The 23174-nt window shown below is 42.9% G+C and overlaps 1 protein-coding gene across 1 annotated transcript; it reads right to left on the bottom strand.

The window, feature by feature from the left end:
* Window positions 1–12935: 12935 nt before the first annotated feature.
* drd4-rs (dopamine receptor D4 related sequence) lies at window positions 12936–19520 on the bottom strand (the record flags this gene model as incomplete). Its single annotated transcript, XM_084486163.1, has 4 exons — window positions 12936–13138; window positions 14205–14938; window positions 15715–15827; window positions 19281–19520. 4 exons carry the CDS (start codon window positions 19518–19520, stop codon window positions 12936–12938), a joined length of 1290 nt encoding a protein of 429 aa, XP_084342289.1.
* Between the last annotated feature and the right edge of the window lie 3654 nt (window positions 19521–23174).

Below are 23174 nucleotides of genomic sequence, written 5' to 3'. Positions count from 1 at the left end.
TGTTTAGTGGGATCCTCCGAACCCCACAGCCGACCGAGGAGCTGCAAAGGAGCTGCAAAGGGGCTGTTCTGCTTCTCTGTTCATTTGTCCAAATGCTTTCCTGGGTTACACGGTGGTGGTGTGTTCGTTTGATCTACTCTCACACAGTTGACAGATGTGATGTGTGTGTGTGTGTGTGTGTGTGTGTGTGTGTGTGTGTGTGTGTGTGTGTGTGTGTGTGTGTGTGTGTGTGTGTGTGTGTGTGGATGACGACTTGTTTTAAGTTCCCCCCAAAATTCCACCCAAAAACTGTGAAGAGTAGAACTGTTGACATTTTGAATCAGTTGCAGTGGAGGCGTAATGAAACACGCTCAAACAAAATGTCATGCCTTGCATGATGAGGAAACCTTCAATGCTAAAGGGCATCAACTACAATTATTCCCGTTTAATTGTGTTTTGTGTGTGTGTGTGTGTGTGTGTGTGTGTGTGTGTGTGTGTGTGTGTGTGTGTGTGTGTGTGTGTGTGTGTGTGTGTGTGTGTGTGTGTGTGTGTTTCGGTTTTCTATGATCATCATTGAAACAAAAGGTACTTGGATGGTGTGGTCTGTAAAGCTCTCTTTTGTCAGACATGGTTGAGTAATGGCGTATTTGGTTGGTAATAAGAATTCCATCATCCAAATAATCAGTGTTAATTTGCCACTTTAACACCTGCTCATCATAGCAGAAAATAAGTGACATTTACTTAATGCTGGAAAATTGGTTCACTCTGTCTGTGTTTTGTCTCTGTGGGCACATTATTGACTCTTTGTTATAATAATCATAATAACAGTATTGTATACCTACAGTTAAGCACTTTTGTATTTTATTCATATTTAGTTGTTGAAATATACACCTGTAAAAAGTATGTGATAAACATTTGTCCCAGATTAGATTAAGCCCTTGATGCATTTATTTTTATCACAGTATGTTTGAAAGGGTTTATGAGGATCTGTTCCATCGGTGGTAGTTGTTTGGGATGTTGTGAAGTAATGAACATCAGATGTGTGTAAATAAAGAGAGAGAGAGTATGTCATTTAAATAAAAGGATTTGTATTCAGGACATTTGATTCAGTTGGTTTCAGCCAATGAAGGTGCTATTTTGAGGACGATATAAATCCAATTGTCCTGTTTGTTTCTGGCCCTGGTTACTGAATGTGCATTATGGAGGAGGAGGAGTTTAATCTCCAATCACAAAGCAAATCCTCCATATTGTATATAACACTGAAGCAAAGACTGTATGCAGGGATACAAGCCTACAGATTACATCAGGAGTCCCCTGATGTCATTTGTTTGTTACCTTCTGTCAATGATTTCATAATTTACTCTTCAGTTTGCATCAGCTTTCACCCAAAGCGACTCACAATGAGTTCTTGTTCAATACTTCACTTCATTAGGAGCAGTTAGGGATAAGGACCTTTTGGCATTTTGCTCAATGATGCCAACAAATAGACTGGACTCTTTGGTTTGAACCCAGAACCTTTCAGCCAAAACAGCCTTATCACAACTATTTTAGGAGACCAATTTTGTTATTTTTGCAATGAATAAATGTAATAAAACCGTTTATGTGTTTGGAAAGGTGCCTGTTCAGCCATGGCATGATGTTGCACTTTATCCACAGCGTATCACAGAGATTACACTTAAAAGCACCATCTATACTACAAGAGGCGCCACTGCGTTTATGGTGGAAATCTAGACTTATTTTCATCCTCCGAGCCAGTGAAATGGAGGGGGGGGGGGGGGATCAATAAAGTAGCAGCTGCAAATCATCCTCCCTCTCCTCCTCGACTCCTCTTTCCTGGAGGATCTTGGGAGGAAGTAGATGGTGGGTGGGACTCAGGCAGCTTTATCTATCAAGCACACATCTATGAGCAGCAACTCCCTACCCGCTTCCCCCAGGTAAGCCGAGGCAGGATCTGTGTTTACCCGGCTGGATTGATCGGTCGCGTCCTGGTAATGAAGAGATGGAACAAAGATACAATACAGTGACTTTGGTTTTCCCCCCCCAGGTCTATCGTTTGTAATAGCACTGTGTGTTACTTTCTTGTATCTTGTGAGGAAGCTGGTACACACCAACATTTGTCTTATTTTTTAAACAATTCCTGGTTAATTCCCTTAAGAACACAATGAGCTGCATGGCTGTTTATGCAATATGCATATAATAGAGCTTTTAATTAAAAGGCAATGATAGAATGATTCTATACCAATATATTAATCAATCCTAATAAATTATAAATATAAGCTTTTTTATTGCTGCAGCAGTAAACAAAAAACAAAAAATATGAATATATTAACGATAGACAATAACAAATAATAAAATTTAGAATAAATTCTAGTGTCATTCTAGTATATATCATAAATTCTAGTAAGTATAATTTTTCCTCCTGCTTGGTATTCTCCGTCTCACCAGCAGCCGAACAAGCTCTGCGCCGCATCGTTGTCTAACAATTATAAAAACCAAATAGAAAAACACATTAAAAAGACATTAAATAGTCTCTCAGGGCAGTATTGTTGCTCTGCTCTGCAGAAGTCATTAGTGTGAGGTAGAACGTGGTGGTACCAATGGCCTCCGCTGTTCAGAGTTTGCGTCTTTGTTCTGTTTTCTTTATAGAAAACAAAGGAACTTGCCTCCCTCTGCCATTCACCACACAGACAATGCTGCTGTGAAAGGCAGAGTGATGTGGTTGCCCCGTGGTTGCGTACTTTGCAGTGTTGGTAATGGGGAGAAAAAACGTAATTGCCATGGTCTTGTCCATAGGTGATGGATATCTATTACATGCTACATACTGGAACACATCGTATGGACCTCAGTTGTAATGATGTTAATTACAGTATATTCTTCTCCATGAGTTATTAATGGCTGCCGTCAAGCCTCAATCACTGCCTACTGTAGACCACTTTTATGAATTACATTTCTAATAAGTGTTTCTCGATCTCCGAAACTTAACAATACATTACAATACAACAACAATATATTGCTGTTATGAATGAAAGTAACACACTCACCGCCACACCAAAGGGGCTGTTTCAATTTGTGATAGCATTGATGTATGTATTTAGAACAGTTGTTCAGGGAAATGGTTTGCGAATCTCCACAGAGACTCGGTATCTCTACGAGGTGATAAGCTTCGCTTTGTACTGCTCACGTGTTCCCCATCGCTCAACCCATGCAACAGAAATAGAAAAACATCCATCATAACTGGTGAAACACAGCGTGTTTCTCTGTTTGAAGTCAGATAACAGGATAGCAGGATGTGGTTGAAGGGTTACACAACGTTGGGGTATTACAATCAGTGTTTCCCCCAGGAAATGTCTTGGTCAAGGTGCTCGCCGCTGGGGGTATTTTGCTCAAAGATGTCAAGACGCACTAATGAAATAAACAACTGTTTATTTGAATACAAATGGATCTTCTTATTTGTAGCACAGCTGACAAGAAGCATTCGCGCATGCTATCCTGCGTGGCTGTATATACAACCACCAGATGCCGCCGTTTCAATTACATTCAAAAAGCTTTATTGGAACGACTATTGTTGTAAACAGTATTATCAATGCATTATTTATTTTTTTTGTACCTGATGGAAGTATGTTTTCTTTCCCTACGAGAGTTTTGTACTTTGTTTATGCATAGTAATAATAAAAATATATATAATAATAATAATTATTATTATTATCTATAGAGTATATATATATATATATTTTTTTTCAATACATTGGTAATCAAGGCGGGGGCCTAGTGTTGTTAAGGCGGCCACCCTAACCATACAGTGCTGGGGGAAACACTGATAGTATGTCTTGATGGTGATCACTCTGAGGGGCAATATCAAAATAGTTTTAATTTATTTGAATTGTTTCGCGATTTGGTGTTTGCAATGGAAAGGACGCAGATTATAAGTCAACGCACCCTGAGATGTGCAAAAACATTTGACAGGGCTCTCAGAAAGAGCAGGTGCTGAAATTGGAGCTGGTTTGTTGTATCATTGACAAGGAATAGCTGGTTAACCAAGCATTCAAATTATAATAAAGGGGTAGTTCGGAATTTTGGACATCAGACCTCATTTCCAAGTCAGCCAGTGTGTTATTAATCATTGGAGACCGTTTTCAACACTTTTCATTCAGTCCTTCTAGTTGCAGAAATCGCTGGTGCTAGGCTAGCACAAGTCGAGGGGAACTGCTAGCCTGCCAATAAAAACAGTTATACCCACTCCACAATACACCCAAGGCAAACCAATTATAACGCCAGACTATCTATGTAAATGTCTGTGTTAATAGAATAATCTTAGAAATAAAACTACCCTTGCATCGCATTGCATTTAGTTTATAATCCCTGTAGTTGGAAGTAGGCTACGGCAGCGGCGGACTGATATTACCTGGAGTGCGCCTCTCTGTTTACGTTCTGCTGTAGTGAATTGGTTGCTACACCGGAGCAAAGTGAAATTCCGCCACTGCTGAGAAAGTAGTCCCCCAAAATGTAATGTGATCATTGCGATACAAGGATAGTTTTATTTCTAACATTATTCTATCAACACAGACATTTACATCGATAGTCTGGCGTTATAATTGGTTTGTCTCTGGTGTACTGTGGAGTGGGTAAAGTGGGTAGTGGCAGCCTAGCAATTCCCCTTGACTTGCGCTAGCCTAGCACCAGCAATTTCTGCAACTAGAAGGACTGAATGAAAAGTGTTGAAAACGGTCTCCAATGATAAATAACACTCTGGCTCACTTGGAAATGAGGTCTGATGTCCAAAATTCCGAACTACCCCTTTAAAGAAGTAGGTTAAAATATACTTATTTGAATGCCTGCTCAACACTGGAGGGGTGTGTGTGTGTGTGTGTGTGTGTGTGTGTGTGTGTGTGTGTGTGTGTGTGTGTGTGTGTGTGTGTGTGTGTGTGTGTGTGTGTGTGTGTGTGTGTGTGTGTGTGTGTGCATGCACGTGTGTGTGTGTTTGTACATGTACAGGGGTGTGTGTCTGTGTGTGTGTGTCCAGCCACCAGGGTGTTGCACACCTACAGCAGCAGACCACTGAGAGAAGAAAACAGTGGTGCGCACAGAGACACCAGTGCGCTGCAGGGGCCCCCCTCTCATGTACAGTACATCTGGCCCACATGTGGCAAACCATGCGGGTCGTGTATTGGCCTCCATAGCCACATGAAATTAGCCTGGCTATTGCCAGACCAAGCTCAATCGTAGATTGCACGTTGGTCTGGGGAGGCTGCTGTCATTTTCTTTAGCACAACAGACATGATCAACGAGCCAGTGTTGTGCAAGTTCACACTTTTCATGAAGTAGTTCAAAGTTCAGTTCACATATGTTCAAAGTGAACTGTTCACGTTCATAGTTCACCATTTCAATTTTGAACTAGTTCAAAGTTCAGTTCATTTTTTTTTAACTGAGAAATGAAAATGAAGGGTAAGGGGCGCAGGGGTGTTGCACAGGGGTTGCCAATTTGTTGATATTTCCATATAGTGTTGTGCATGCTAGGGCTGGGCGATAAACCGGTAGTAAGAGTTATATCCAGTGGGCGAAATACGGGGGGGTCCGGAGGGGCTCGACCCCCCCTTTTTCCGATGAGACCCCTGAAAGTCTCAATTTTGTCCAAAAATAATAATTAAAAAAAAATTATGTCACTAATGGTCACTTAAATGTTTTAAGCTCACCATGTCCAGTATTCAATACATTTATTCAATACATTTATTCGCAAATATGTTCTATTTTTTACCAAGCAGAGCCAGCCAGTCCTATGCACGTATGCAAATTAGCCATGTGCGCCAAACAGAAGAAAGACATAATGTTGAGAAGTCATACTAAAAACGGATAGCAAGCGAAAGCTAAACCAGAGTGTATAACTCACACACTTTGGGTCTATTCTAACTTAAGGTAAGAGGCTATTTTTAAAATCTTTGACTGAATTGTGATGATAGAACTGATTGTTCTGCATAAGATGCGACTCTACGCGTGTCCTTTCCGGCTTCGGCATACTGCATGGTTATGTAGGCCTTGTGGTTGGCAGCCTTGGAGTTGGAGAAGTTGGAGTGATTGTGTATGTGCGTGCGCGAGAGAGAGAGAGAGTGGACACACGCCGTGGTGATGTTTGGCTTGTTGTGGGCTGTCTGTCAGCATCCGCCGTGGTTGGACGAATGTGCTTTGTGTATGTGTTCAATGATGTATCTCTGTCTGATCGTATTTGCTGTAGATGGATGGTTAAATAATGTCACACCACGATCGGTTATAGCCTACTGCAGGCTCTCATTTGCAAGTGCACTGATTGCGTGCCAGTCTCCGATAGGCTATATACCTGAGTGTATAATGCAATAAGTGTTTGCATGTGTGTTGTCATGTAGGCTATAGACTTATTGTCTTGGCTTGCATCCATGACATATTGTAATGTTATAGATAGGCCTACTGCATATTGAGAATATGTATATCGGTAGGCCTATTGTGCATATTGACGGTTATTTCGCACACTGGTTATACCGGTATATTTTTGAAAGAGATATGTAGGCTAGTTGAGACATTATCGCCATAGATCTGAATCATCAAAACTCAAACAAAACTAAAACCAAGGAGCCTTGCTCCAATGAGGCTTGGTTAAACCAAGCCATCCTGATTCTCTCACCTCTCTTTACCAAACCTGTAGATTAATACCTTTTTTCAATTACATTTCTATACACTCCTATTTGTATTTGACTTCTACTCCCCAACCATACCTGCAGCAAACCACTACAGACAGCCTTTAAATCAGTCTCCATTGTGGTGTGACCCCTTATTGATAAGATCCCATTGAAATATAAAAATATATATTTGGGCCACAAGCGAGAGTTATTAGACCTCCATCAGATATTGCCATCACCAGAAGACGAAGGCTCTTCCCCAAGGGCAACCTTATCTCACCTCGTCCCCGTTCATGATCCTGAACCTTTTAGAAATGTTTGCCTCATGCCCTCTGGCACATTCTCTGTGTTATCATGGCATTTATTTTTGCCTTCAACCTAACACCTTTCACACTGGGGAAATTTATGGTTTATCAACTTTTATACATTTTTCTCTCCTTCAAGACGGACGTGTGGGATGTTCCCAGGAGGTGGGCACGGTCGACTGACTCATGCCTCAGAATACAAACAGCGATCAGTAACCCGACGTGATTCTCTCTCTCTCTTTCTCTTTCTCTTTCTCCCTCTTTCTGGTCCCTCTCTCTCTCTGGTCTCTTTCTCTCTCTCTCTCTCACCCGCAAATGCAACAGGGTGTTCCCTGTAACAGTTATCATTATCTTTATACTTCAACACCAGGATGTTTTAAAGGATGATGGCCAGGATGGCCACTTAAAGTACCACGCACACGTCTTTAGGAGAGGACGTACTTACTATGGTGCTGTCCACTCCACATTCAGAACGAGTAATAAATGTTACTTATTAAATGCTTAATCTGTGCTTTTGTACTTTATTTGCCAAGAGTGTTCCTACACTGCCAAGATTACTGTCAACTTAGTCATACAAAACATGCACAATAAGCGGGAGGGGAGAGATAGGACAGAAAAAAAGACAAGGGGAGAGAGAAGGATATATACATTGAATTTCTGTCCTCCATGGCTGAGAGATGGAGGAACATGGGGAGAAGGGGGGAGAGAGAATTATAAAAGGAGGGAGGGGAATGGCAAAGGGGAGCGAGGAGGGAGAGAGAGTGGTGGGGGAGAGGAAGAGGAAGAAAAGGAGGGATGGAGGAAGATACATATGGAGAAACAGAGACAGAGAGAAGGAGAGGTAGAGGGGATGAGAGACAGGAGGGAAACTGTGAAAGGCAGAGACACAGCGACTGCAGCCCTATATACACTATATTGCTTTGCATACATCTCATTGCCCTTCATTATGGGGAGTGTAGCAACGGCCAATATAGATATATTGGCCAATATAGATATATTGGCCGAGATCAGATAAGAGTGTCAATAACGATGTCATTCGCAGTGGCGGCTCACTCGTTGTGAGTCATGGAGTTCATATTCTCAGTCTTCCCGTTTCACAAGAGATCACCAAAGTAAATTCTCCTTCCCAGTTTCGGTTGGACTGAATTCAATTCCTTTGTTAGTTCATTATTTAGCCTTCAGCAATGTACCTCTTCACTGAAGTATTTCTACACATACACTGTAGTGTTTATATATCCCTACATGATGCCATGTATAAGCCACAGTAGGCACTGTAAAGGTTTTTTTATGTCTGTTTTATATGTATTATCGTGATCTTCTCATCTTACTGTGTTCTGCTTATTTCAACGCCCTACTCAAATGGACCTCCAGATCTTTCTCCATCCCGTTTAATCCACAGCCAAAAATGACACAGCCTTGTTGTTTTTGGACAGCATCTGTGCTACAGTTCAGACACACCAGACACATGTAGAACAACAAGTAGATCATTACGAATCAAACGACAACAACTTCAGTGTTTGACCTCGCCAGACACACAAACTGCTGCAGGAAGCATGCAGCTCTGAAGGAGACTCATTATTTTATTGTTTCAAGTTTAGTTTCATGTTTACTGTTTCCCGCAGGACCAACTTCAAAACAACTCTGGTGTGAGCTACAGCATCAGAGCTTATTACATTCAATCTTTCCGATTGGCTGGGAGTTAATTGGCAGACAAACCGGGGCAAGTGACACAACCCCCACTAAATGCTGTATGACTCCATTAATGGATCAACTTAATTCCTCTGGAGTCATTCTGTTATCTACTAGTGGATCTAGAAACCAGGCGACCTTCAAACACTTTTTAACATATAAAAGTAACATGGAAAAGTACATATGTATGATGTCGATACTAAGAATCTCTTCGTTCCTACCTATTCAATCCTTTTTTACCCAAACGGCGGTGCACTAAGAATCAAATTCTCAAGCTGTTAACTTCAAAAAACAGGGTTTTGAATACCCATTCACATGACTTTATATTGTTCTATAATATTGTTCTCCTTCTATTTTAAATGCTAAATCATTTCTGTTGTGTTGTTGCTGTAGTGTTGTTATCGATTGAAGATAAACACGCGCTGATCTACATTCTTTGTACCCGCATAGCTTGTTCCACCCGAGTCCACGCTGAGCCTTCACAATATTGTCATGCTGTGTCTTCACATGATCCCCGCTTCTGTTTCGTCTTGTGGTTACCTTTTGGTTTCTACGGGTGTTCTTTGTTTCGAAACCCAAAATAGAGACAGAGAGAGTTTTGTTCTTGTTATGTTCTTGGAATTTGGTCCTTCCCATAGAATAAGAAATACACTGGGGTGGTTCACCGGGTAGAGTGCGTACCATTATGGCCTAGTCCTGACCTTAGCGACTTGGGTTTGATTCCTGCCGTGGTCCTTTGCTGCATCTCTCCCCCTCTCTCTCCCATACCTTCCTGTCAATCTCTCTACAATAAAAAGGATAAACCTTCAAAAATAATAATAAAAAAGAAAAAAGAAAATAAAAAATACATTTAACAATCTCCAGATGGGGATTGAACCAATGGGACCCCTTGCCAGCGCCCTCATCAGACCCGGACTCTTTGAGTCATGGCCTCCATCATGAGCTCATTTGGGGCCCTTTGGACGTTTGAGCTTCAGGCTCGCAGGTTAACCAGCGGCCCACCTCCATTGATCGCAGGGAAAACAAACCAGACATCTCATTAATCCCAGAGTCAGCCCCTTTGACGTTTTCAGCTCTGGGTGGGTATTGATTTGCCACCTCTAAACATGACGAGTTGCCAACACATTTTTTTTTTTTTTCAACGTCGAGGATAATTTCACATGTAATGGCGTTTTAATGGGGATGAATATGATGCCTTCCTGACGGGGGTGATGCCACGGAACAGACCGCCTCCCACGCCTTAGCCCAGATGTTTTCAAATTTCAACGTTTACCTCTCTGAGCTTGGGTGACACACACACACACACACACACACACACACACACACACACACACACACACACACACACACACACACACACACACACACACACACACACACACTCGCTCACTACATGCAGCATATGCATCTGTTTATACAAATCTTTTTTTATTTTTCCACCAATGACAGAGATTGTTGGTTTAAATTACAGTGGTCACATTCATCTCTTCACTGCACTTTTATAGCACTTTAACAGATAAATAGGTCACAAATGATGTCTGCACATTGACAAATGATATCTGTTTTCTTCTCCACGATAGCCTCCTTTTGCATTAAATACTGATGTGTAAACATTCATTTATATAATTATTTTCTATTTGAGATATTCGATTTTGAGCAAAGAAAATATACCCATTTTTATTCTTCTGAGAGGGTAAAAGTAAAAAATGTAACGCATATTTATTCGCAAAGCCATACTTCTGTGAATAAAACTTATAAAAGAACATCCAAAAAAAGTTATATATATATATATATATATCATCGGGGCATGATTTGAAAATCATGATCATCTTAAGTCATCAATCACATATTTTATGTTGCCAGGCTAGTACTAACATCTACTGTATTCAATTCATAACTTACAGGAAATAAAACACCCTTCACGAAACTTACTGCAGAAACATGTTACAGTCATTGTCTTTGAGTCCTGCTGTGACGGCTAAGGCATAGATCAAAGAGCGGTATGGCCAACGATAACGCAACCACCAAAGGGTCTTTCTGTAGTCCTGTCTTCAAGCCACTTAACGAGTATGCGATGAAGCGCTTCTGTGTGGCGGACGATAAAAGACCCAGGGTATCCAATCCGCCCACTGGATCCTGCAGATCTGAAACCGCTGCGGATACGGGAGGTCTCGACTGCACAGAAGCAACGAGGGCAAAGATGGGGAAATCCGCGGATCAGCATACGAACGTGCTTATGGATAATCCGTGCTGATGTGTGGATTTTCCCTTCTTTCTACCCCTCAAAACCTTGACGCCCGCCAGAGAGGTCTCAGTCGCCACGGAGTCGTTGGCCCCGGGTCGTGTTATTGACCGGGGGGGAGACACGAGTTCAATCGGACCCTGAGTAGGAAAATGACAAATCCTATACTGGTGGAAAATAGAGTGACACTGTTTGTGGGTCTTGGTCCAGCGCGATGGTGACTCCATCAGGACTTGAGTGACTGAATGGAACAGGATTGACACACACAAGGCCACACCGGGCCATATAAGAAGATTCTTGCTTTGAATCCCCTGAAGAAAGAAAATGGAAATTATAAGCACATTTGTTCACCAAAAGGTATTATACACATTTTAATATCATGTAACCATAATCATCCATCATTTTGAACGTACGTAGTATTATGGACTCCTCAATCATATTGAAATCCAGGGCCTCTTCAACGGTCTTAGAAAGCACTGATAATCTTTAGTGCTGCTACCTATTAGTTTCCCATTACCTTGGACAAAAGAGAACTAATGAAGTGCCTTCATTACATAGTTTAAGAAGTCCTTACTCTTGGTGCACAAAGGGCGGCACATTATGACCCACTGAGCCTTACCAGACAAACGCCGCTTTGAATTACTGAGGAGGATAATAGGGGTTTAAGAAAAAATAGCTCCCCCTTTGTCAAAAATTGCTTTATGCTGATGATTTTCTGGAAATCTGATGATACATTTAATTGTTAAATCTTGTACATTTTCACTAAATCTTATAAATTCTTCTTGAGTATTTCATTATCTGCAAAGGTGAGAATATAGATTAAAATGACAGGGAAATTCTAACTCCAATGGAAAGTTTTGTTCAAAGTGAAAGTGAAAAATAAAAAAAGTGAGTGTACACCATGGCATGCATATTTTGTTCCGAATGAGAGAGCTCTTTGTGGGCTTATTGACTTTAACGTTTCACACACACGCACACACTTGTTTGCATCTATATGACCAAAAATGGCAAGACCTCCACGTAACATTGGCTGTATCATGTCATTCATCAGTTCATTGGAAATCACTGAAAGAATAACACAAACAACAGCAATTGACGATCTATTCCCAAACAGTTGGTTTTCAGAAAATGCTTGAGGCACAGGACATTGTTGATGAAAATCAATTGAACGTTATCTAGTAGCATCGCCATGGCATCTCATGTTAAACCAACATTTATAGGTATGATAATAAACAAAAGATTCACATTTAATTTGTATATAAAAATGTATATGTCATGTGTGGTGTTTAACCATAACTGAAATCAAATTGTTTGCCTGGGGACTATCCCTTTCACATTCAAAACACACTTTTTTTTATGTTGCGTATTATTATGTTGTACACAAACCCCCTTAGAACATAAATTACCTCAAATAATCTGTAATATACTGCAAAGAACTTTGACTGCCTCTCAGTGGTGCAACAAGCCAAAGACGGGCCCGTAAGCAGGATGATAAAACTAGTGCTGAATGCAGGGCCCGGGCGATAAGATGAAGTCGCTGGGGTGGCCCCCTGATTGGTCGGGGCCCGTAAGTGACTGGAGGACCTGCTTACCGATAATTACGCCACAGCTGCCTCTTCTGATGAATAAAGTGATCCATGGCATTGTTCAGCATCCCTTAGAGAAAAGTCTGCCGTTGTCAAGGCAAATATAGTCATTACCCAAGAGAAAACGTATGAAATCCATAACGCCGTTGAGCCCTTTGTCCCGGGAGAAGCTGTGTATCAGTCTTGCTTTGTCTCTTCAACCTTCACACACATACATGATCAGGAAACATTTCTGTTTCCTGATCCTATCGTATTGTTTTATATGCGTATCGGTATCTGCTGTAGACATGAAAACGCTCTGTCAAAAACGTCCCTTAAGAGATGTTTATTTTTTTGACATTGGAACAAAGACGCGAAGATCGAGGACTCCTGTCGTCCGAAACGGTTAGGATCCACACACTCCACACAGTACAGAAACTTAGTCATAACTATGTATACAGATATAAAGATATACATCTCAGATATACATCTCAGAGGTCCAGGGTTGGTCTCAGGTCCGACAGCAGAGCAGCTTGTGAAAGACATTCCGGAACTCTGTGTTGAAGGCAGTGTAGATGATGGGGTTGACGGCGCTGTTGACGTAGCCCAGCCACGTCACCACAGAGATGAGCGTGGGGCCGATGTCGCACGACTCGCACAGCACGTTGGTGACGTGCACCACAAAAAACGGCGTCCAGCAGGCCAGGAACACACCTGTGGGGCGGGAAGAAGAGGGTGGGTGGGACGAAGAAGGCGTGGTTAAGGTCAAGGGTGTGATCGCCATGTAGGGCTGCTCGATTATGGAAAAAATCATAATCACGTTTATTTTGGTCAATAACGATTTTTTATTTAAAAAAAATATACTGTATATAAATGTTGTTTCAACTCGATTATAGGCCTATTAGTTTGGAGATCGTTTTGATCACAATCAAAATTTGATTAATCACACAGCCCTACCGCCAGGTGGATTGCAGACATGATTAGGAAGACGACTAGCGGGGCTAGCTAGTGTTGCATTTTTTTACGACGGGTTCTAACAGGCGGGTCGTGTAGCGCTCTGTCGTGTGTATGAAACATTACATTTGATTTTGAAAAACGTAATATTCAGGCAGCACATGTCTGCTATGTGTAGAGCAGAGACGTAAGGAAGCGGAGGAAACTCGTTTCCAAGGTGATTTGCAGCCCGGTGAGATTTCACAGTGCCAGAACCCTTCATTCAAAAACTGCACTTATCACATTCTATAAAAAGCCCTGTTGCCAAACTGATATGCATTGCCTTGCAACTCTTATCAGCTTCATCTTTTTTCGTGTGTGTTTTACAGAAAATCATATCACGCCGTTTTCAATTTGTTGGGGAATGGTTATTTCTAACTCTCTGAAACACTAGGTCCAAACCGGCAAAAGCCCTCACCATTCGACCGCTTGTCAAACCAGATGGATGACTCAATCTATAGTTGACTCCACATTATACATAGTGATTTACCTGTAATCATCCCTGGGCAAGATGCCTACCTGCTCATTACTGAAATTAATCTTAGCAGATGCTTTTATCCAAAGCGTCTAAAAATATAAAAGTATATTGTCATAAGAAGTGAAACAATATATCTCTGTCGGTACAGTAGGGATGTTCAAGACAGTAGGGATGTGCAAGCACCAGCAATCGCTAGGTTAACCCATTCCCCGTATACAACTATGATAGGATAAGACGCTACACATAGTCTTGGCATGTGTTGCCGCGAAAAAAGTTTCGGACGCAGCAGAAGAGGGTGCAGCGACTCACCCACTACGACCGGAAGGACCTTCATGGCCTTACGCTCCCTCCCGCTCACTCGGCTGCTCTTGCTGTTGCGCCGCGCCCTCTTCACCCCGAAGGCCTTGGCCAGGCCGTTCTCCCTGCCGCCGCCGCCACTCCCGGCCTCCCCAGGAGCCCTCTCGGGGGGGTCACCGTCGGACCCGCTGTCCACCTGCGTCGTCACGGGGTCGCTCTCCGCCGCCGCCGTCAGGCAGTCCTGCCCCCCTTCCCCCTCGCCCTCTGGCGGTCCCAGCGGCGTCGCCAGGGGCGTCGACACAACAGAGATTGCGGATGGCGACGTCGGGCTCAGGTACACCGCCTTCTCCCTGCGGGTGGCGACAGCGGCGGCGCCACCACCGCCTCTCCCCTTGTCCCGCCGCAACGCTGAGCTGAGCTGCAGCGAGAGGCTGCGGCGGCCCCCGCGAGCCACCTGGGAGCGGCTGCGGCCGGTGCTCCAGCGCCGCAGGCCTCGGAACATCCAGTAGTACAGGAAGAGCATGACGGGGCAAGGCACGAAGAAGGAGCACACGGAGGAGTACACCACAAAGTGGTCGTCCTCCAGCTTGCACACGCTGGGGTCGCGGCCCGGCACCCGGTTGAGGCCGAAGATGACGGGGCTGGCCACCACCAGCGACAGCACCCAGGTGGCGGTGATGAGGGCCAGCTGGCGCACGCTGAACTGGTTCCTGTTGTACTTGAGCGGGACCACCACGGCGATGTATCTGTGGTGATAGGGGAGGAGGAGGAGGGTGGTGGCGTGGAGCAGAGAAAGGGAGCAATGTGCGAGCATATGAGTCTATTTGCAAGGAATAAATGTGGTCACGGTTCAGTGTTTCTAAATCTCATTCTGAAATGGAAATCGATATTTCATGTAATGGAGTCGAACGGTGGTTACCGCACTATTCTCAGAGGGGCATTTAACCCCGCAAATCACCCTTCTGTTAGCCAAATAGCCTTGACCAAATAGCATCAGGTGCCGTGGCGTATGCATTCGTCCACTCATTACGTTATGTGCAGGTGCTGTCATTTGAGGTCTTCATTTATGCCGTTTTATTAGCCCGCTGACAGCCCAATCTGTCACCGCCGAGGCTAAATTATGCCACCCCATAATATCCTCGTCACCTTCGCATGGGCCCTGAGGATTGCGATTATTATAATGTTTGAGCTGGATGGCGCAATACAACAATTTAGCCGTCACAGGCTCATAGGTGAGCGAAGTCTCTTCCAAAATGACAAATTATTCAATGGAAAATATGTCCTCTCAGATGTGAGAGGAACTTGTATTATGTATGAATGGTAGAGGGGGCGTTTCAAAGCAAGATGTGGGTTGCTATTGATTTAGTGTGAATCGCTTATGATGTATTTTTCAGTGTCATGTTTGCAAAAACGATTGGGTGGCAGGTGTCTTTTTTCATATTCCAATGAAAACAAATTGTCCAAATCGACCCACGAAGGCAAGGAATCAATTGAAGTCACTTATTGCGAGGATCAGGCTTACCTGTCCACGCTGATGGCACACAGGTTAAGGATCGAGGCGGTGCACAGCATGACATCCATGGTCATCAGAGCATCGCATATGTAGGTGCTCAGCGTCCATATGCCACCCAAGAACTAAACAGCAATACACACGCAACAGTGAGAAATGGCAGTTAGCGCAGAACAACAGTGTATGTATAACGCCTCGTACCCACTGTACACGTCCGTCGACGGATCTCATTGACTTTACATGGGACACTCCCGAAATGCATTGTGGGTCCGTCCGTCAAATCGGCTCCGTCTCTTGTGTCCAAAAGTTGAGAAAAGTTTAACTTTTCAGACAGCGACGGATCCGTTGGCCAATCAGATCACGTTATACGCAGATCATGTTTTACCCCATGCGTCGGACACGCCCACTCTCTTCCGTCGACGTACGTGTACAGTGGGTATGAGGTGTAAGAGATAGAGTCACATGGCCCTATCTTGCACCCAGCGCAATTGACTTTCTACACCGACGCATGTATCGTTGCTAGTTTGCACCCGGTGCAAAGCTGATTTTCCCCCACAGCAACCAGGCGCCACTACACTTGCACCTGCAGAGGCGTGTCGGCGAAAAGCAGAGGCGTGTTCCGGCACAAATGATACTTGGTGCTATTTTACCGATCTAAACATGCGCCAATCCAATTGCGCAACTGACCAAAGAATTCCTGGTCTAAATGCACTAGCGCAGTGGTCATCAACCTTTTTAAGCCCAAGATCTCTGACCTCAGCCTTGGTAAAAGGCAAGATCTACCCAGATTTTACTTCCAACTTGAGGCCTTTTATTTGACTAATTGGCTTTGGTCCAACTTTCAAATTGATGCAACCAAGAAAACATTGTATCAAGCATATCAAACCTAGCTGTCTTCAATTTTACAATGTACCTCATATTCTAAGTTTCATTATATAATTTCATTCCAACACAAAAAATAAAGGCATGTGGGCTATTTTTCCATTTGTATGAGGAAATGATTTTGTTCATAGTAACCAACAACAACAAATCAACATACTTATTATTATTAATAAAAATAATGATACATTTTACTTGCAGTGAGCAGATCATATGAAGTGCCATTGTTAACTTATGCTCAGTTATGATTATATTATATATATATATATATATGTTACTGTGGAAAGTAAAAGTTTGAAGTATACTTCAAATGCTCAAATGTGTCCAATAATTTGGACCCCATCTCCACCCCTCTTAAACAAGCTCAAAATACATGTGAATGGTCATGTTCATGGTCATGGTCATGGTTATGTTCATGGTCATGTTCATGGTCATGTTCATGGTCATGGTCATGTTCATGTTCATGTTCATGCACGGAAGGATGGAATGCATGGAAGCATGCAACGTTGAAAGATGTTTGAATTACTTGACGCCGACGTGGAGAGGCACTTTTGTCCAGGGCATGATGTGCATTTCACGATTACACTCGTTCCAATAATTTCTTGGATGGAAAAGTAATGGCTATACTTCCATTTAAAGAAGGCTATTTTTGGATTATTTGGGCTCGCCATTCCTGCTTCTCGTTGACCCACTGTGTCGTTGTGTGTCCGTCCGTCTCCGACTCTGAATGCTTTTGAATGTGTAAACAACACCCACCCAACTCTACCTCTGATTGGCTTACCGTGAAATGTTACTCTACCTCAGCCAATAGTCATCATTAATGCGATTGTCTCATGCCAAATAACCAAGGAAAAACAGTAAAGAGAACGTTGTTTTATAACTAAGGAAGAGGCAAATAATAAGGAAGAGGTAAAGATGTGCATTACAATACAAACACAACAATAATTGGACAGGACTGGCTGACATATAACATATTTATCTATATCCATCTGTCAACGCATGTGTCTTTGGGTTTTAATGTGATGTCTTTTGTGTATGTCCAGTCAGACTTGTTGTCTCCCTTGTTCTGTGTGGTCTTGTAGCCTACTGTCCTGTGTGAGCCGAATCACCAAAATGAATTCCTGACGATTTGTGTCATTTGGCAATAATAAATACTTGAATAGGCTATCTATCTAGGCTATCTATATATATATCTATGTATTTATCTATTTATCTGTATAATCTGCTGAACACTCTCACTAGTCTCTACTCTCAAGGGTCTCAATGGGGCTTCTGCAGTCTGTTGTCTTCCCAATGTGATGTCATGCAATGCATTGTGGGGGAAATGAGAATCAATCGCAAACCGCTAAAATCGTACCTTCTTTTTCGTATTCAATTCTGTTTTGTGATACCCAACAACATTAAATACAATGGATAACCGTTCAAATGTTTATTACCAACAAGCAAATTGCTAAAAAAAAGAAGAAGAAAATTAACCCTGCAACACAGACTTTAAGTTGTCTTTGCCGCACTTGACCCACATGACGGCTCAGTGTTTCTGAAGTTGTGGAAGAAAACGCTATTCCATGTGTGTGAATTAGGCCTATTATTTGGCCATAAACTGAGCCATTTGAAGTTTGAAATTTATGTGGTCATGCATCTGTCTCAGCGGAGAATGCAAACGCGCTGTCAAAATATCAACTCGTCATGTCAAATGCACTGGCTCTTAAAGGGGATGGGAGATGCCACTCTCATTGGTTTATTGTACGTTACGCCCAAAACACACCTACAGGTTTCAGACCAACCCATTTTAGATTTGCGTTGGGCGCAAAGCTAATTAGCTCGCCGTCATAATAGCAACAGCTATCATGTCTGCGTTTTAGACCGTCTAACTAGGGCCCACAGAGTCACAGACACATTCTTCGATATTTTTGAATGCACTGCTATACTTTTGTGTTGTATATTATTTACGGTTATTTAGATTTCCTGTTTTCTACTTGTGCACAGTTCTTCCTTTCTTGGGCGTGACACCATTGTGTCAGTAACAATCTCCCCCTAGAATAATACATTACTCTGAATCTGAAAGGTTTTCAGTGGGGAATCTTCATCAAAGTTACTGGTTCAATTCTGAAGGCACTTTGCTGTACCTCAACATGTAAGTACACGGAAATCGAATAACCGTGTCTTCGGGATGCCTATTGATTTTCTGAACGCTCTCCTGTTATTTTTGGTTCAAACTTGGTCCTGAGGTGCTTAAATCTTTTGTTGGCCAAGGTCATTTTGATTGTGTTCTTTTGATTGTGCTCAGCCAGACTTGGATAACAGTGTCTGCTCAATTTAATTCGTAAGGACAACTTGGTCATGAATAGGTTGAAATTCCTATTTATTATCGCTCTCCCAAAAGGTGAACGTTTAAAATAGTCAATCCCCCAAGACATCAGTGACTCTCCCTCCCAGTTATCCCACCTCAAAACCCATCTTTTCTCTACTGCCTTCTCTTAACCCCCCATCCACATGTGTGTCAGTGCTGTATGCAATGGCGACTTTATGCACAGGCTTACCTCAAAAAATGTCCATAGCCCAGGGGCCTCAAGTGCTATTAAGCACTTGAGGCCCTGGCTGTATATCTGTTGTTTTTTTTACCACCACCGCCCCTCAGTGTAAAGCGACTTCAGTCATAGAATAGCTACATAAATCCCATTTAGTATTATCATTATTACCTCAGTGTAGACGTACAGCGGCAGCACCAGCACGGCCAGCAGGAGGTCGGCCACCGACAGGCTGATGATGAAGTAGTTGGTGGCTGTCTTGAGCGAGCGCTCGGTGAGCACGCTGAGGCACACCAGAACGTTGCCCAGGATGATGATCAGGATGAGGGGGACGCCGAGGACCAGGGCCAGGTAGTTGTAGCTCCTCTCCGCCGGCTCCTCGGGCGCGCTGCCGGGCGTCACGTTTTCCATGATGGAGGCCCCGAACAGAAGCTCTTCTGGGCTAACATCTAGACGGGGCGAGGCAGGGTTTGTGGAGCAATGGTTCAATCACCATCGCAGCGCACAGGGGTTTACATGTAATGGGCTGGAATCGCATTTTAAAGCGATTCAGAGAACGATCAATCAAAGACAATCATTTCACAGGGAAATTTAATCTTGGAGGTGAAAGTGTGAGCTTTGAAGCGTATGTGTCTCATTTTGGGTGCAATGTTCCATTAGTTTGCCTGGTAAAATGTATAAAAACGTGTGAAGCCTGATTGTATACTGAGAGTGACCAATCAGAATGACCAGAATTGCAGATTTTTTCAATCACACGCTTAAAAGTGTATTATGGAAGGATATTACAATTACTACAAGATCCCTAGACCATGCAGAAAGACTCAACTAATCTGCTATATTCTATGGATACGATTTGTCTGACATTTTAGATAGCTAGGTACAGCTACAAACACTGTTCCCATGCTTGCCCTGAGAGTGAAACCATTATGATCGGTCACTATCACAGTGGATGTTTCACACTTCTTTTTTTGTGTGTGTGTGGGGGGGGGGGGGGTCAATCTAACCTGGCTGACGAGTGGCCATCCCAGCGGTAGACCTTCTCCGGAGCCTCAACCTCGGTCCGACGGAGGAGAAAACCTTTGCCCGCCGGCCACGCCTCCACCTCCGCACCCATGGTGGCTGCGCTCTGAGCTGTTCATGTGTTGTCGGCGATGGTGTCTCCCACACGAATAACGTATCTGCCAATAAACAGTGAGGCGTTTCGCATTTAAACCACAATTATGGCAACGCTTTCCGCCTCCCACACCATTTCACAGTTTTTTTCTTGAGCGGTTCCAACGAAAACAGTCCTTGAGCGACTCATTAGTGCCGATGAGGAGAAAATGAACCAGACGGGATGCTAGGTAAGACCTGATTTGTGGACTAAACTTTCAGTGGATTTTAATGAGGGTTAGTATTGTATTTCTACATTTCCAGTCTACACAGTGGAACGGATTGAACCCTTTCATGACACTTTTTTTCAGTTTACTACTGCTGGCCGAGTTTGTGTTCTCCAATTACACGGCGACAGATCCCCGCCTCCAGCCACATGGTCGTAACAAATATATTGAGCAAAAGACGGTAAAACGCCTCGTTCATCCAGATCTGAGGTTGTCTGCCACCGGACTTTAGATCCGAATTGAGATTTGTGGGACAAGTTAGGAACAAACCACACTGGGTGGTTGAGACAATTACTAGCCGCTTTGTGTCTGAGCCATTGTCCACCTTACAACCCACTGACTGAACTATTCATTTCAACAAGCGCTCTGATCTCTGCTAAAAAGACATATCTGTTGTAACAAATGAAACAAATCAGTTTCCTTAATGTACATCATAAACAGTCTGAAACATAAAATGTACATTTCAGAACACAATGTCATTCAAATGTAAAGTGTATGGGGGGGGGGGGGGTACGACGACACCACGAGGGAGAAGTGGAGAGAGATTTGAAAATACATCATGATAAAGGCCCTTTTGGTAGACAGACAATGGGAATTTCAGACAGGTCAGGGCCAGTCCACTGTTAGCCGTGCGATGCCGTTAGGGATGGCATTATCCACATGACTCTGAGCTAAATTCATATCCTTTACACTGCAGTCGAACCAAGTCAAGATTAAAACACAATTTGCAATCAACCGGTATTCGAATTGTAATCTGGGCCATAACTTTTTTTTACATCTACGTTTTTCTTTTACTTTTCCTTTGTAATATAAATCAAATAAACTGATTGCTCATTCATTCTGAATGAGCAATCAGTTTAATCAAATAAATCAATCAATCAATAAATCAATCAAATAAACTGATTGCTCATTCATTCTGAATGAGCAATCAGTTTATTTCAGAGATCCCTGAGATTATGACCATCATTCCTATAACCATGAGGGAGTTCACATGTGTGCACCATCTCAGGAAAATGGGAACATATGAAGAGGAAACCATGTACCGCTGTGCTGCGCATTGTTTGAACTTCTCATCAAGTTTCCAACTTTCTTTCACTGAGCATTCATTTGCACTGACACCTACACAGAGTGCTAGATAGGTGGCCCCAGGGCTCCTGCTCAAATATTTCGGTCGACAAATGAAAACATTTGGCTTTGAATGTCAGGTGAGTTGTTTGGAGTAAGTGCAGCTCTCTCACTCTCGCTCACTCTCTCGCTGTCAGCCCGGTGCTCTCTCTCTCTCTCTCTCTCTCTCTCTTTCTCTCCCCACCCCCTGTGTTTCTGTCTTTGTTATCCTCCCAGCTCCTCAATAGGGGTTGCCATGACACCGAGGAGAGCTTATGCAACATAAACAAAGTCCTTCGTGCTTTTTTATGGATATAAATAAATATTTACATGTAGTGTGTGAAGTGCATCATGCTGTCAAACGAGGATTAATCCTTTGGATAGGCTCAAGCTGAGATGACCACTGTCTTTGTACCATGTCATGTACCAACCGCGTCACGGCTCGTTTCATTCAACACAGGAAGATCAATGTATCTGTCTGAGTCAGTGCAGGAGGACATTCTAGTGGTTAAGGTGTTTGACTCCAATCCGAAAGGTTCTGAGTTTGAACCCAAATGTCAAAAGGTTTCCCTGAGGAAGATGCCTCAAACCTCAGGTATGCGAGAAAACCACTCACAGGAAAATTGAGAAAATCTAGTTCCCATCTGTGATAAATAACTAGACGTGAGCCCGCATCTGCTAAAGATTAAAAGGACGAGGGATGAAGTGCCCACACAGGAGTGGCCTACGAAGGTGCGAAGATCCGCCCTGCAAACCCAGTTATACCAGATAGAAGCAATTTGCTTGAAGAGAATTAGATCAGTCATGATAGCAGCAATGTAAAATAATCTGTCTGTATATTTTATCACACATCGCCATATGCACAGATTGAGTCAACTGCTTGATTCGTTATCTGAACGCTCTATCTATATTTGTTCAGTTTATTGCACACAACGTAGCACTCTGGTAAATATGTGTGGCACATTGTCCGATGTGCAAACAACACTACACTGAACACTGAAGTAAATCCGCTCAAAATTAGCTTTCTGAGATAAGAAGCAAAAAAGGTGACTGAAAGGTGGAATATTGAACGATCACAGAATGGCAGGGGATTGAGAATCTATTATATAAATTTTATATATAAATATATATGGAAGATTCCATATCTTTTATATATAATCTGGATAGCACGCAAGCACCAGTTTCTGTTTCAATAGACTCTTTATTTTTTCTCTTTGGATCCCCTGTGACTGAAACATGTTGCTCAATGCGTTCATCAAAGCCTCCACAGAATGTGACTGTCATATACAATATTGAAATGTGCCTGCACGCATAATGCTGTTTTTATGGTACTGAAATGTGCCTGCGCGCATACAGCTGTTTCTACGGTACTGAAATGTGCCTGCCACATACTGAGCTATGCAAATCCTCCGTAAACGAAACTTAATGTTAAACTGCCTCCTTTTTCATAATTACAGTGACCCTGTGAAATCCTGGCAGTGTAGCACAATGTTTAGAACTCATGCTGCCACTGACAAAAGTGCGTGAGTAATTTACGTCAAGTGATCGGCGAATTTCTGTGAATTTTTAGCCAATATCGGCC

This window comes from Micromesistius poutassou (assembly GCF_964030765.1).
Source record: "Micromesistius poutassou genome assembly, chromosome: 22".
Taxonomy (NCBI): domain Eukaryota; kingdom Metazoa; phylum Chordata; class Actinopteri; order Gadiformes; family Gadidae; genus Micromesistius; species Micromesistius poutassou.
Note: the sequence above shows the minus strand (reverse complement) of the source record. Positions and strands in the feature narration are given on the sequence as shown.